The following is a 12,403-nucleotide window of genomic DNA, read 5'->3' as shown; positions in this document are numbered from 1 at the left end:
AGAAACTGAAACTCAGAGAAATATGGCACCCATTAATAGAAAACAATCAAAGCCAAAGGCAGCCCAACCGGAAGATTCCTGTCATAATGAGCTCCCTGATGCGGAAAGCTCACATCCTCTCTTCGACTGGGGAAGTCTTACCCAGGAACTTGAGGCAATAATGCAGACTCCAGAAGTTCAAGAGACCACAGAAGTTCAAAGGACCCCAGAAGTTCAAAGGTCACCAGAAGTTCAAACGGCACCAAAAGTCAGAGCACCCAGACCCAAAAAGGTATTGGTCAAGCGTCTGAAAATCAAGAACCGAAGACTTAAGATTCAAGCCCGAATGCTGAAAAGGGAATTAAATTCTGTTCGCAATCTAAGCAATGATAATGATTCAAAGCATCCAGACAAAACCGCCCCTTAAAGACATTTCAATGGATGTAAAAGTCCGTAATTTGTTTAAAATGTTGGTCCCTATAATAGTTATCATGATAAAACCAGTAAAAAAGATTTCATCAAAAAGATTTTTCAAAAATAAAAAATATAAAATTTCCGTTAATTAATGTAAGACTTTTAATTCAAACATGTAGATTATCGGAGGTAAACTTTAAGGTTTATAGAAAATATTTGGTTCCGCTTTTTTATTGTTATATGTAATATAAAAAGAATGTACTTTTTGATTAAAGCTCTATGTAATAATTATTATTCATCACACTTTCATCATTTCCGTAAATTAATGTTAGACTTTTAATCCAAACATATAGGTTATCGGAGGTAAAATTTAAAGGTTTTAGAATATATTGTTTAATGTAATATTAAAGCTCTATGTCATATTTCTTTATTATATACCACAATTTCATCTTAAAATATGTGATAGAATAAAAATATGGAGAGCATTTAGGCCTTTTTTTAAACGTTCTTCCAAACTGTATCCAAATTTCTGAAAACCAGTTTCTCTGGCAGACCTGAAAAGCTGAGTAGTTCGCGTTTCGAACCATCGCTGCGTTGACTTTACTATCGATACAAGTCTGAAACAGTTGTATGTTATTTTTCCCAGCTCTTTTTCAGCGCTCTCCGCCGACTTTTTCAGTCGTTGGCGGCAATTCGTTTCGTTCGGTTTTGCTAAATAAAGGCGGTTGATTCGACGAGAAAAAAGAGCTACGCAGCTCGGAGTGATTTTCGAATATTGTTGACAGCGATTTTAGGTTAGTGCGTGCTTTGTCAAACGGGTTTTGAGTTATTCGCAATGAATGGCAATGGAGTTCTACTGGGCGCAGGTGTGCCCACGAGGCAATAAGTGCCACATGCAATATGCGATACAAGCAACCTGCAACAAGCTCCCCAAAAGTGAAGTTCAACCTGAGCCACAGCCTTAAGTTTTAAGCCCAAGTTATCCAGGTGCCATAAGCAATGTTAATGGAATATCTAAGACTGAGAGACTGATCCCCTAATCAGTCCATAAAAATTCCAAAGTTACTGCTGTGTTTTTGTTTCCATCCCATCCACTTGAACTGTGTCGCATGTACAGTGAAACCGGTTTCAGTATTTTTAATGATGCTGAGATCACAGATCCCCCCTCGTCGGTACCTCCACCTCCACCTCCACCATTCATCCAAAACTTGCATAGATTTATTTTTTTTTCGCACACACATTTCAATGGCAAGACGCAATGCAAGTCTTCTAGTACAATGGCAGCGCTTAATTAATTAAGCAGCGAAGTAAAAATAATAAAGTAGTGAGTGATGTCAAGCGTCGCGCCTGCGCAAAGTTACCGATGATATGATGTAAACAAGTCGAGGCGGAAAAATGGTGAAAACAAAGCGAGAGGCGAACTTATTCGAGGGTAATATCTATATCTCGGGACGTGCCCTGGTCCCTATATAGGAATTGGCACACTCGCGGCCACGAGTTCAGTGGCTTACGCAACGCGATGGCTGATAAATCAACGTTGACAGTCACTTTCTACGAGTGAACCTGCTCACACCTCGCTGCAACACTTATTATAAATGACGACAATTGGTACAGTTTTTGTTTTGGCTCCACTCTGATGCGACGATTTCCTCGATCTATGCCTCATATGATGTCATCTAATGGAGGTTTTATGTGCATACCACGAATCAATATTCGAGTCGTTAAGGCCTTTTTCTCGGCCCCACAACTGTGGCACAGTTAACGCATTCTACGAGGTTTTACAGAGAACACCTGTTCGGATCTCAGACATTTTGTTGGCACTTGCTTGGAGATAGCTTGTTTTAAAGTAATTTTATGAATTTTGAATTTAAATCCAATTTGCAATTTGCATAATATATAAAAGCGATGAGAGAAATGGCGGGTATTATCGGTACATATACATATAATACAACCAAATTTCTTTGTAATTTCTCTAATCAGAAGAATGGTATAACCCCTTTGAATCCAATATTACATTAAATATATATGGATTTACAAAACTGGTAGTCCTATATGACATCAAATGAAGTTATATTTGTTTTTAATATATTTATACATTAATGAAAACAATGTGAGTAATTTCAGATAATCTAATGTGGTCTCATTCAAAATGTAAACACCCCTATCACTATAATTCATTAAAATTATTAGGCTGAACGTTAATCAGAAACTAACGATCTATGGCCAGATTAAACACTAATTTTGGAGCCCTCTTTGACACATGTCAATCAGTTCCATTGGGCAAATGTTGATCAATCTTTTTTCCGTATGCATGGAACCGTCAGGAAAATTAACTACCAACCCCAGTTGATGGTTCCTCTGGATGGTTTACTTTCTGGGTGGAAGGACGCTATACTTGGATACCTGGAACTGCGCACAACGGGCTAGTTGTTAACCCAGTTTACACAGGCTACGGCACGCGATGTCCGGCTAAGATTGCTGCAATGCAAGGAAATTGCTTGACCACCTTGACCAAAACCCCATCCCCAAAGACCCGCCCCTTTGAACTCTTTGGACGGGGTCAAAAGCCAATTGTTGTTGGCGTGTGCTACAAAATTAACCAGAAATAGTGAGGCTAAGAAACCAGCCTAATGGATGATAAAGCGAAATGAACAAGCAGATATAGTAGGCCTATTTCTTGGACTGATTGGTCTATCAACTAGGATAGGACTTACCAAAGTCAAGTGCCACCTTATCAACTTACAGGCCTTGTCCCATTATGAGAACTTTACGCAACTTATGAAGTGGGTGATTCAGCAAACTCTGCTTTAAACAACCTCAAGTGGTCGACATAGCCATCGCGATCTTAAGAAACCGAATTAAACGAGTCGTTTACCTCTGGGCTGCGATCTACATACCTTTCGCATTGATCGAAGCAATTAGAGTTGGGCTGTCAAATACGTATATATAATATAATAGCGAGTGGATATTTCGTGTAGAGCCACACCGACAGCATTCAAATTGCGATTATTTTTTGTACGAGTTTCAAAACTGGCTTTTTAACAAGGGCATGAGACAAGCTCTATGTGTGCGCATGCTATATACGCTATATGGAATACACATACCCCCCACAATAACCATGTTAGAGTCAAGTGTTCGGGCCGGTCCCACATAATGGCGCATTGTTGTTGTGGAAAAGTCGCTAAGCTAATCAGTATTGTCCCACGTTCGAAAACAAAAGCCCATCCCAAGTTGAAGTTTCAGAGTCGTGGTTATATGAGGGGGGCCAATGGCTATATGGCTGCAAGCCGCGAAACACTTATTAATGTGCCAAGAATTTAATGGAAAGCATTTAACGACGGTGAAATTTTTTCGGTTTTCACCTTGCCTTCTACGGAGTGCGAACTACCAGATACATGTGTAGGTAACCACCGAAGTATAGATATAGATATACCTACAGATATCTCCGTGAAGGTCTGGGTGAATGTTTTTTAGATAAATCACTCACAATCAATAAGTTTGACTTTCAAGGTCTTGGCAAATGTGAACAGCCATTGTGCGGTTCTTAAAAAACCAAATAGCCAGAGGTCCGAAAAACAGCTGCCAAAATAAGGTCTAGACAATGAGTCAAGCCGCGCTTTAATTAACATTTTGCTGGCATTTCAAAGAAAGGCAAATGGATTAAAAAACACATATACGATATAAACCCACCAAGGTTAATCGTAACTGCTTTCAAATTCAAGTTCAATTCGAATTCTTGACACGAAGCGGGAGATATGTAGTGTATAAACCCAGACAAACTGGAGATACAAACTGGAGACCCGTGAGGTTGTCGATGAATCACAGTCGTCTGTATTCCCACCGCACATGGGAAAGTCCCAGGCACATAATGTATTCTGCCCACTCACTTCCCCACTGATCTTGATCTTGAATCTTGGATTGGCTGATCGCGTCGAAAGCAAAAGTCATCTTCTGACTCACGAGGGAACTGACCTCGTTAATGTTTTCTTAACCTGCGAATATAAACGAATTCGGGGGCAAGTGAAAACTATCACCCATATAACCCCGTAAATCCCCATGACAAAACGAGTGCTACGGAAAATAATGAAGCGATTTGCTTAAATGAAATACAAGTTAATCGTTAATTTATGGCCCCGCTAGCGGATAATTAGTTTAACTAGCCATTAGCTGGATTTATAGGCGTATGCGTTATATATATTTGCAGTTATTACAAATAATACGCATACGCAGCGAGGCCTGACGACCCATGATATTCCCAAAGTGATAAGCACTGAGTGGCCAGCAAACTGAAAGCTAAACGGTGTTAAGCGATACGTCCGCATGGGTCTATATATAGCCATATCTGGGGGCCCAATCTCGACCTGTATCGGGAGCATATTTGTAATTAAATGAGTGCATCGTAATATAGGAGAACGTTTTCGGGAGTCTAGGTTATTAGGTTATTAGGTAGTGGAATATTACTTTCAGGAAATTGAAATGTTAAAACGACTTGGGCCTTGAGTATTAAATACCTATGCTGTATTCAGTTAAATTGACCTTCAACACTTTATGTTGCTTATTGGTACTCCCAATATTTGTATGATCATTTAAATATTTATTTATTGATTAGTAGAATTAGAACAGTTAATAATAATTTTACCTCACTAGCCCTTTTACATATATTATAATTCTAGATATATACATACTTAGTTATAATAGAAACAAAGTTACTTTTAAACATGAACTACATTTTCTCGGGAAGTGCCATATACCAAAATAAATTAATAGAACCACCCAGGGTATTTGAAGTAACCACCTATTCATCACATATAGAAGTTTTGATCACTATCTGATATGTAGATGCACAGATACCTTCGCAATTCATTGTTTGCGGGTTCGCTGGAAACGTGCCCCCGATAAGCGGGGTAGCAATTATTTATGCCATGGTAATTAAACAGACGACAGAAGATGGAAATGACGAATCTGTCGTCTGACGGAGGGTGAGGGTTTCTATAGATAGTTAGTGTATGTCTCGGTGGCAGGAGGAAGCCAAAGGGGGTTGGGGAACGGAAGCCGGGACACGCTTCGCTTCTGATCACTCAATTCCCATTCGATACCAAGAGCAACTCTAACCGGGCATTGTTTACTCGTCAGGTGCTCCACGATTCCGATGACGATGACGCGGCCGCTGACGAAGCGGAGTTGGCTGGCGGTGGTCATGGCGCTGCTGCTGGCGGTGGTCACCTGGCCGAATCCCGGCCAGAGTTTGCCACAAGGTGCTCCGGAAACGGTGTGCGACACCATGCTGCCGTTCCACTCGGGCGGCAGTATTCTCCCCCAGAACAGCGTATCCCCCTTCAGCGTGGAGACCTCCTCCACCACCCTTGGCCAGGGTCAGACACTCCGCGTGGATCTCTCAGGAGTGCCGGCTGGCCTGACCTTCGGCGGCTACATGATCCAGGCCCGTAATCGTAACCCACCCCATCAGATCGTCGGACAATTTGGACCCGCCCGCGATGGCACCATCAAGCTGATGAACTGCGAAAACTCCGTGAACAACTCGGCCACCCACAGCAATGCCGGGGCCAAGCAGCAGGTGCTCCTGGAGTGGCAATCGCCGGTGGACTTCCTCGGCCAGGTGGTCTTCAAGTGAGTCATCAAGGTAGTCTCTCTATAACGATCCAATAATCTCAACCATGAATCTTATACCCCACAGCGCCACGATTGCCCAGAGCTACAATGAATTCTGGGTGGGCGTGCCCTCGCAGCCCGTTCAGATAGTCCGCCGGGATCTGGCCGGTCCACCACTGCCCACCCAGGGTCCTTCTGCTCCCGTGGGAACCACCCGTACTCCCTATGTCCCGCCCAGCTATTCGGCACCCAACAACGTGGCCGCAGTGGTCTCCGATCCCATCTACACTGGTTGCGGACAGAGCAAGAACTGCTTTGGTTTCCCCGACGGATGCGTGGCCTCCAAGACCTGCACCTCCATCGCCGTGGTCACCGTGAGGGGAGATGTCTTCGAGTTCGAGATTCAGTCCGGCAAAGGTGAGTCATCAGTTCTTCTTATCTTTTTAAAAACGCTCTTAGTCACTGAGAAAAACAATAACATTTTAAAAACCGATCTCAATAGAGTGCTAAGACAGATCTAATAATTAAATTTTATTCTCATTATCGAGGTTATTTTCATCTCTATATCAAGATCGATAATTCGTTTAATTTCGTCTTGGTTTTAAGAACGTTTTTTCTTGAAGAAGTAAAAAGACTCAAATTATCTAATTGAAAGAATCAAACTGGAAAGAACTTAAGCTTTACTTTTAAGAACGTTTTCTTCTCGAAAATATATAAGGCGAATTCTCGATCACCAAAAAAGAAAGCATTAACTAAATTTATCCCAAAAGACAGCCAAGAACGATTCAATCTTTCTTCATTAAAAACTTCAAGATTCCTTCTTATCAAAGGAAAAAAACTTGAGTGCACTTTCGTCATAATTTCTTGAACGTTTCTTCTCGAACAAGGGAGAAGACAAATTCTCAAATTGATAACATGTAAACTTTAATTTTCTCTTTATTATTATAAATTTGTCTGAGTGATATATTTTATTTTCCAGGAACCAATGCCGCTTATGTGGCGGTGGGTCTTTCCGATGACGCCAAGATGGGTGACGACTTGACCACTGAGTGTGTGCCAGACAATGGAAGGGTCAATCTGTACTCCTCCCTGACTTCGGCCTCTCCCTATGCAGCTGTGAGGTCCAGTGTGGTAAGCTTGGAGTAACAGGATCCTATTTCTACCATAATGATAAATATGTACATATATCTATTACAGAGCCAGAATTCTGCCCGCCTCTTGGACGCCTCGATTGTGGACGGAGTGATCTACTGCCGGGTGCAAAGGGATGCGGTGACCAATGTGCAGGGACGCACCTTTGACCTCCGCAACGGCAGGTACCACCTGTTGGTGGCCTCGGGCAGCAGCCTCAAGGAGAACAGTGTGGGCTACCACGACATTGGACGCCTGCCCTCGGCTCAGGCCATCAATCTGGCGGAGGTGCAGGATCTGGGCGGATCCAGCAGACTGTTGGTGCAGCTCCACGGAGCCTTCATGATCGCCGCCTGGATTGGAACCACCTCGCTGGGCATCATATTTGCGCGCTACTTCAAGCAGACATGGGTGGGCAGCCAGAGCTGTGGAAAGGATCAGTGGTTCGCCTGGCATCGCCTGCTCATGGTCACCACCTGGTCGCTCACGGTGGTTGCCTATGTGCTCATCTGGGTGGAGCTGAAGCGAGCAGTGTGGCATGCTCACTCCATCATTGGTATGATCACTGTGTTTCTGTGCTTCATCCAGCCCATTGGAGCTCTGTTCCGACCGGGACCGAATGATAAGAAAAGGCCTTACTTCAACTGGGGTCATTGGCTGGGCGGTAACCTGGCCCACATCCTGGGAAGTAAGTTGAGGGGGTCAAAACTCACTACATAAGATATTTAACAATCACTTCCCCCTGCAGTTGTCACCATTTTCTTTTCTGTAAAACTACCCAAGGCTGAGCTGCCCGAGTGGATGGACTGGATCCTGGTCAGCTTCGTGGTGGTGCACGTGCTGGTCCACCTGATATTCTCCGTAAGTAAACCCATATATGGTTTTTAATCTGGGTTGGCTTTACCCCTCTCATGTGACCCTGAAATGTACAATAAGTAGACCCTGCATCGCCTGCCTGTACAGTGGTTCTAGTTGTGTCCCTAAATATTCATACATTCGATACTAATTCATCTGTCACCCATCATTCCCTCGAGAACTATTGGCTACGTCCCTTAATGTCCAGATCGGATTGTGTTTGAATCATTGGCAGATCACGGGAATGGCCTCGGAACGCCATCTGAGCCAGCGGGCGAATACCTTCCAAATGGGCGACTTGTCGCATCATCAACAGCATGCCATGCGGAATGGCATGAGCATGGAGCGGAAAATGGATGCTCCGGTGGGTATTACTCAAGATGATCTCTTATTTCTCTATAATACAGGGATTTCCCACTTTTCAGTACGGCAGCATGCGCAAGGGATTGCTGGGAGTCTATGGCGTGGTGCTGGTTCTCTTCGTGGTGGTGCTAATCCTTCTAGTGGTGCTGGCACCCATCGAACAATACCTGGGCAAGTCCTAGGCGCCCCGGGATGTCTTTTAACCTGCCCCCTCCCAATACTCGTATCAGTTTTATGTGCTCATTGTTTAACCCCTTCCGCCCACGGCTCTGCCCTGCCCCCCACACCCAATCCTCTCCTGATCCCGTGCCCCCATTCCCCTCCAGCGATGTGTTGTTAAGTGTAATTAGAAGCAAGTGTAACCTGGGGCGGAGCGTTCAGTACATGTTATATAATTTATTATTAATAAAATAAAACAAGCCAACATAAATGCAGTATTTTGTTTCTTTGCTGCTCTGATCTTTGTTTTTATCCTTCTTTCTGCTGCGCTACATGCATATATCTATATGTTTACCGGTAGTATCTGGTGCTGGGGCGTGCTGCTCGATCGGATTGCATTGGATCTCCTATGTTTAGTATGTAGTTGTATAAAACCTTTACTCTCTTAACTCTGCAGCTAGACATTATCATTATCTTTAGATATAGGTATAGGTAATATATGTATGTATGGTTGTTTTTGTGGTGTGTATGCTTTTCGCTTGCGCCGCTTAATTAAAGTACGTAAATTATAGGTAACTCTACATTTTCTCAAATATTAATGCGTTAACTAAACCCAATCGAACGAAACTGCCTTAATGTAACGAGCGGAATCATCGCTCCTCCAGGATGACCGTTTCCTGCGGATAGAGCTTGAGCGTCTCCAGTGTTTGGCTACTCTCGATGGCCGTGAGATCGCGACGGGGCCAGCTGCTGATCAGTTTGTACTCCTCGATGAGGAAACCATTGGCCGTCACAAAGTTGAGCAGATCCTGGTGGAACAAAAGACAATTTAGAAGGTATTTCAAATGGTATAAAGTAGTGGCAACCTACCTGCAGGTTGTTGTTGGTAAAAAAGCGACGCTCCAGGAAATCGCCAGTGGGTTTGCGAACGCGGATCTTGGAAGTGCCCGCCTCCTGCTCGGACGGCTCCTGAGGTAGGGATTGTTGAGCCTGCGGGGAGGGGATACTGTTTACCAACTTGTTCTGGTATCAAGAACAATCGTTACTTACAACTAATCTAATGGACTCGCGTCTAGCGTCTTCCTCTGCGCGTTCCGACTCCATGCGTTTGCGCTCGGCCAACTGGGCGGCCTCCTTCTGCCGTTTAGCCGCATCCTTGGCCATGTCGGCTTCCAGGGTTTCCTGGTAGGCCATGTCCTGCTCGGCCTTCACCTGATCACGAGCCGCTCGTTCGTCCTCCTGCCGTATTTCCACCTGCAGCTGCTCCTCGAACATTTCGCAGGTTTCTATGAGCCTCGTCAGCAAATCATCCAGACCAATGTTCCCTGAAAAGTATTATAAAATGTTACTTATAAAAACACTTATGGGAGTTTCTTTTAACCTACCGTGAATCACAGATAGAACCTCACAGTTGCTGCCCAACTGCCGGCTCTTTCCCACCAGCATGATGGCCGGCAGCTTGTCCAGCTTGATGTTTCTGGCCGTCAGGGAGGCGTTGCTGCTGATGCAGGCCGTCAGCGAAGAGAGAAACCTGCGGAAGCGTTGTTTGATTATCAAGAAAATAAACTAGGAGCATCTTTATCTCAACTCACATGTCCTTGTTGCTTTCGTAGGTCATATCCCAGCCATACAGAACGAACTTCTCCTTGAATGTTTGGATTATGCTCTCGTGCTTCATTAGTTGATCACAGAAAACGTTGATGAGAATGCTCTTGCCGTGATGCAAGTAAATGGCCAGTAGCTTGCGCTGATAGAAAGAAACATAGATGTAATAAGTAAAATTAAAGGAAAATATACCAATACTTACCTCCTTGGCGGATCTGAGGCAGGCCAGCTGCTTGGCGCTCTCCAGGCTGCCCACAAAGAAGTCTGGACATGGCTCGCCATAACGAGCTTTATAGTTTTCCACAAACTGCGTGGAGCCACTGGTCTCATCGTCCGTATTGTTTGGTACTGGATAAGCAACGAGTTAACGATTAAATACTGCAGGATGCATATGTACAAGGGTTCCTTACTTAAATGTCTGTTGAGTGGCTGAGCAGGTGGCGAGTCGGTGAATATGTACTCGGCGTTATTAAAGTCCGTGGCGTCCTCAAATTCATCAGCCGAACTTTCGCTGTCCACGGTCACAACATCGAATGCATTGTGCTGGTTGGAATTCTGAGCCGGACGTGCTGTGCTCCGCACGGCGAATCTGTGCGACAGCTCTATACCAGATTGCTGAAGGAACCGGAGCATTTGTTAGTCATAAGTAAAAACAAGAAATTACCAAATCGACCTACCGCCAGAGTGGTGTCGTTGTTGCAACCATTTGGCCAGCCAGTCCACTCCTGGTGGCGCACTGGTATGCTCTTGATGTCGCTCACGTTCATCTTCAGCTCCTGCATGGTTGTGCGTCCGGGCATGCTGAGTGTGAGTGGGCTGTCCGACTCGAATTGAATGAGGAGGGTGAAGGTCTTGTCCACCCTTTGCGTCACTTCGTCCCTGCAAGAGTTGAATGAGTAACATAGCTTTTGGAAGGGTTCACTTTCCCTTACTGTTCGGTGTCCATGAAGCCGTCGTCGGTGAGGTCCACTAGGATCAGCTCATTTTCCGCCGCGAGATCGAGGTTGCAGATTCGAGTGCCCAGTTGCTGGGCATCGCTGGCCTTGGAGGGCGGCCATCCGTTGATGGCTTGCCTGCACATCGGCACACTGGTCTTCTCGAAGATTTTGCGCTTGAGTTGCTCTAATAAAGGGGATCACGCGTTTAGTCGAGGAGCTGAGGTCCTAGATCCAGCGAAAATCCTTACCAACAGTGGCCTCCGAGGGCAAGCGGATCTGGTAGAGCTGCTGGTTGAAGTGGATGTTGAAGGCGATCACGTTCTGGTTGTTGTTCTGGCTGGACGCGGGGTCCAGGTTAATGCTGGACGTCAGCTGGGCTAGCAATTGTGACGCTATAGTAGATACGTTTCAAGTCAAGGCACAAAAGCGGCGCAATCACGTTCAACTCACTGGGAAATCTCTGCTGGAGGTGCGGCTGGTTGAGATTGATGTTCTGGTTTTGGTTCTGCAGGGCGGCCGCGAAGAAACCCGACGCATTCGACGTCCCGGGCAGCTCATCGTAGCCAGGCGGACGGAAGCCGTTGGTGCTCTCCACCGGATGACGCGGTGGCGGCTCCGACTGCTGGATGGGATGGGGATGGGGATGGACATGGGCCAGCGGAGCATCGTCGTGCGGCATCACCCGACTCAGGGCCTCCTGCGTGGGCAGAGGGAAGAAAGGACAACAACGCAATTAGGACCACGCATGTGCGGAGATGGGGGGACGACGACTAAAGCGGGCAAACCAGGCGAACAAAGGACCTGCACACTCACCATCAGGTTCCAGTCGGCGGCCTCCAGGTGGGAGAAGGCCTCGCCCACGTCGTCAATGCCCGTGATGTTCTGCGGAAGAGCATAAAGCATACATTTTATAGATTACCCCGATATTGGAACTATCTGCCAAAGTCACCCACACACCAAAAAAAAAAAGAAAAACGCACACGCATCGCAATGTGCGCAGCGAAATTGAAAGAGTTTCGGTCGCTGGACAATGGATGGGATTACCTGAAAACTGGCCAGGGTGTCTTCCTTGTTCTCCGACATTGGAACGCTTGTGCTTGTCTCTATTTAGCCGATAAACTCTGCCTCGAAACTCTACCGATTTTCACTACAAAAAATTACACAAAGAAAAAAAAGTTGACATGTCAGTGTGGCCAGGCGAGTCTGGACGATTTAAGCGGTGTAGCGCGATCTATGTTAACGGCAGTTTAGATTAAATTTTATCTTTTAATTAGTGTATTTTTTAATATTTTTTTGTTTAGTATTTATAAGAAAATGTTTAATTTTGACGACAAATAAGACAATGGCAA

At 45.1% G+C, this 12,403-nt stretch overlaps 2 protein-coding genes across 5 annotated transcripts; one reads left to right on the top strand and one right to left on the bottom strand.

The window, feature by feature from the left end:
• Positions 1-1,056: 1,056 nt before the first annotated feature.
• LOC119549887 (putative ferric-chelate reductase 1 homolog) lies at positions 1,057-8,782 on the top strand. 2 transcript variants are annotated; one of them, XM_037858195.1, is made up of 8 exons: positions 1,057-1,187; positions 5,527-6,021; positions 6,089-6,420; positions 6,983-7,134; positions 7,201-7,822; positions 7,883-7,995; positions 8,225-8,353; positions 8,415-8,782. In XM_037858195.1, the coding sequence occupies exons 2-8, from the start codon at positions 5,543-5,545 to the stop codon at positions 8,532-8,534; spliced, it is 1,947 nt and encodes a 648-aa protein (XP_037714123.1). In that variant the 5' UTR covers positions 1,057-1,187; positions 5,527-5,542; the 3' UTR covers positions 8,535-8,782. The 2 variants fall into 2 exon arrangements, with proteins under 2 accessions (XP_037714123.1, XP_037714122.1); XM_037858194.1 differs by having other exon boundaries at positions 8,198-8,353.
• Positions 8,779-12,337, bottom strand: LOC119549886 (FAS-associated factor 1). 3 transcript variants are annotated; one of them, XM_037858192.1, is made up of 13 exons: positions 12,099-12,337; positions 11,868-11,936; positions 11,505-11,751; positions 11,303-11,431; positions 11,049-11,238; positions 10,794-10,995; positions 10,527-10,731; positions 10,319-10,464; positions 10,104-10,258; positions 9,897-10,042; positions 9,562-9,836; positions 9,382-9,501; positions 8,779-9,320 (listed from the first exon to the last, which is right to left on the bottom strand). In XM_037858192.1, the coding sequence occupies exons 1-13, from the start codon at positions 12,135-12,137 to the stop codon at positions 9,162-9,164; spliced, it is 2,082 nt and encodes a 693-aa protein (XP_037714120.1). In that variant the 5' UTR covers positions 12,138-12,337; the 3' UTR covers positions 8,779-9,161. The 3 variants fall into 3 exon arrangements, with proteins under 3 accessions (XP_037714120.1, XP_037714121.1, XP_037714119.1); XM_037858193.1 differs by having other exon boundaries at positions 11,303-11,426; XM_037858191.1 differs by having other exon boundaries at positions 11,303-11,446; positions 12,099-12,336.
• Positions 12,338-12,403: the final 66 nt, after the last annotated feature.

Source organism: Drosophila subpulchrella, chromosome 2R (genome assembly GCF_014743375.2).
Source record: "Drosophila subpulchrella strain 33 F10 #4 breed RU33 chromosome 2R, RU_Dsub_v1.1 Primary Assembly, whole genome shotgun sequence".
Lineage (NCBI taxonomy): Eukaryota > Metazoa > Arthropoda > Insecta > Diptera > Drosophilidae > Drosophila > Drosophila subpulchrella.
This window is presented reverse-complemented; position numbering and strand designations above follow the sequence as displayed.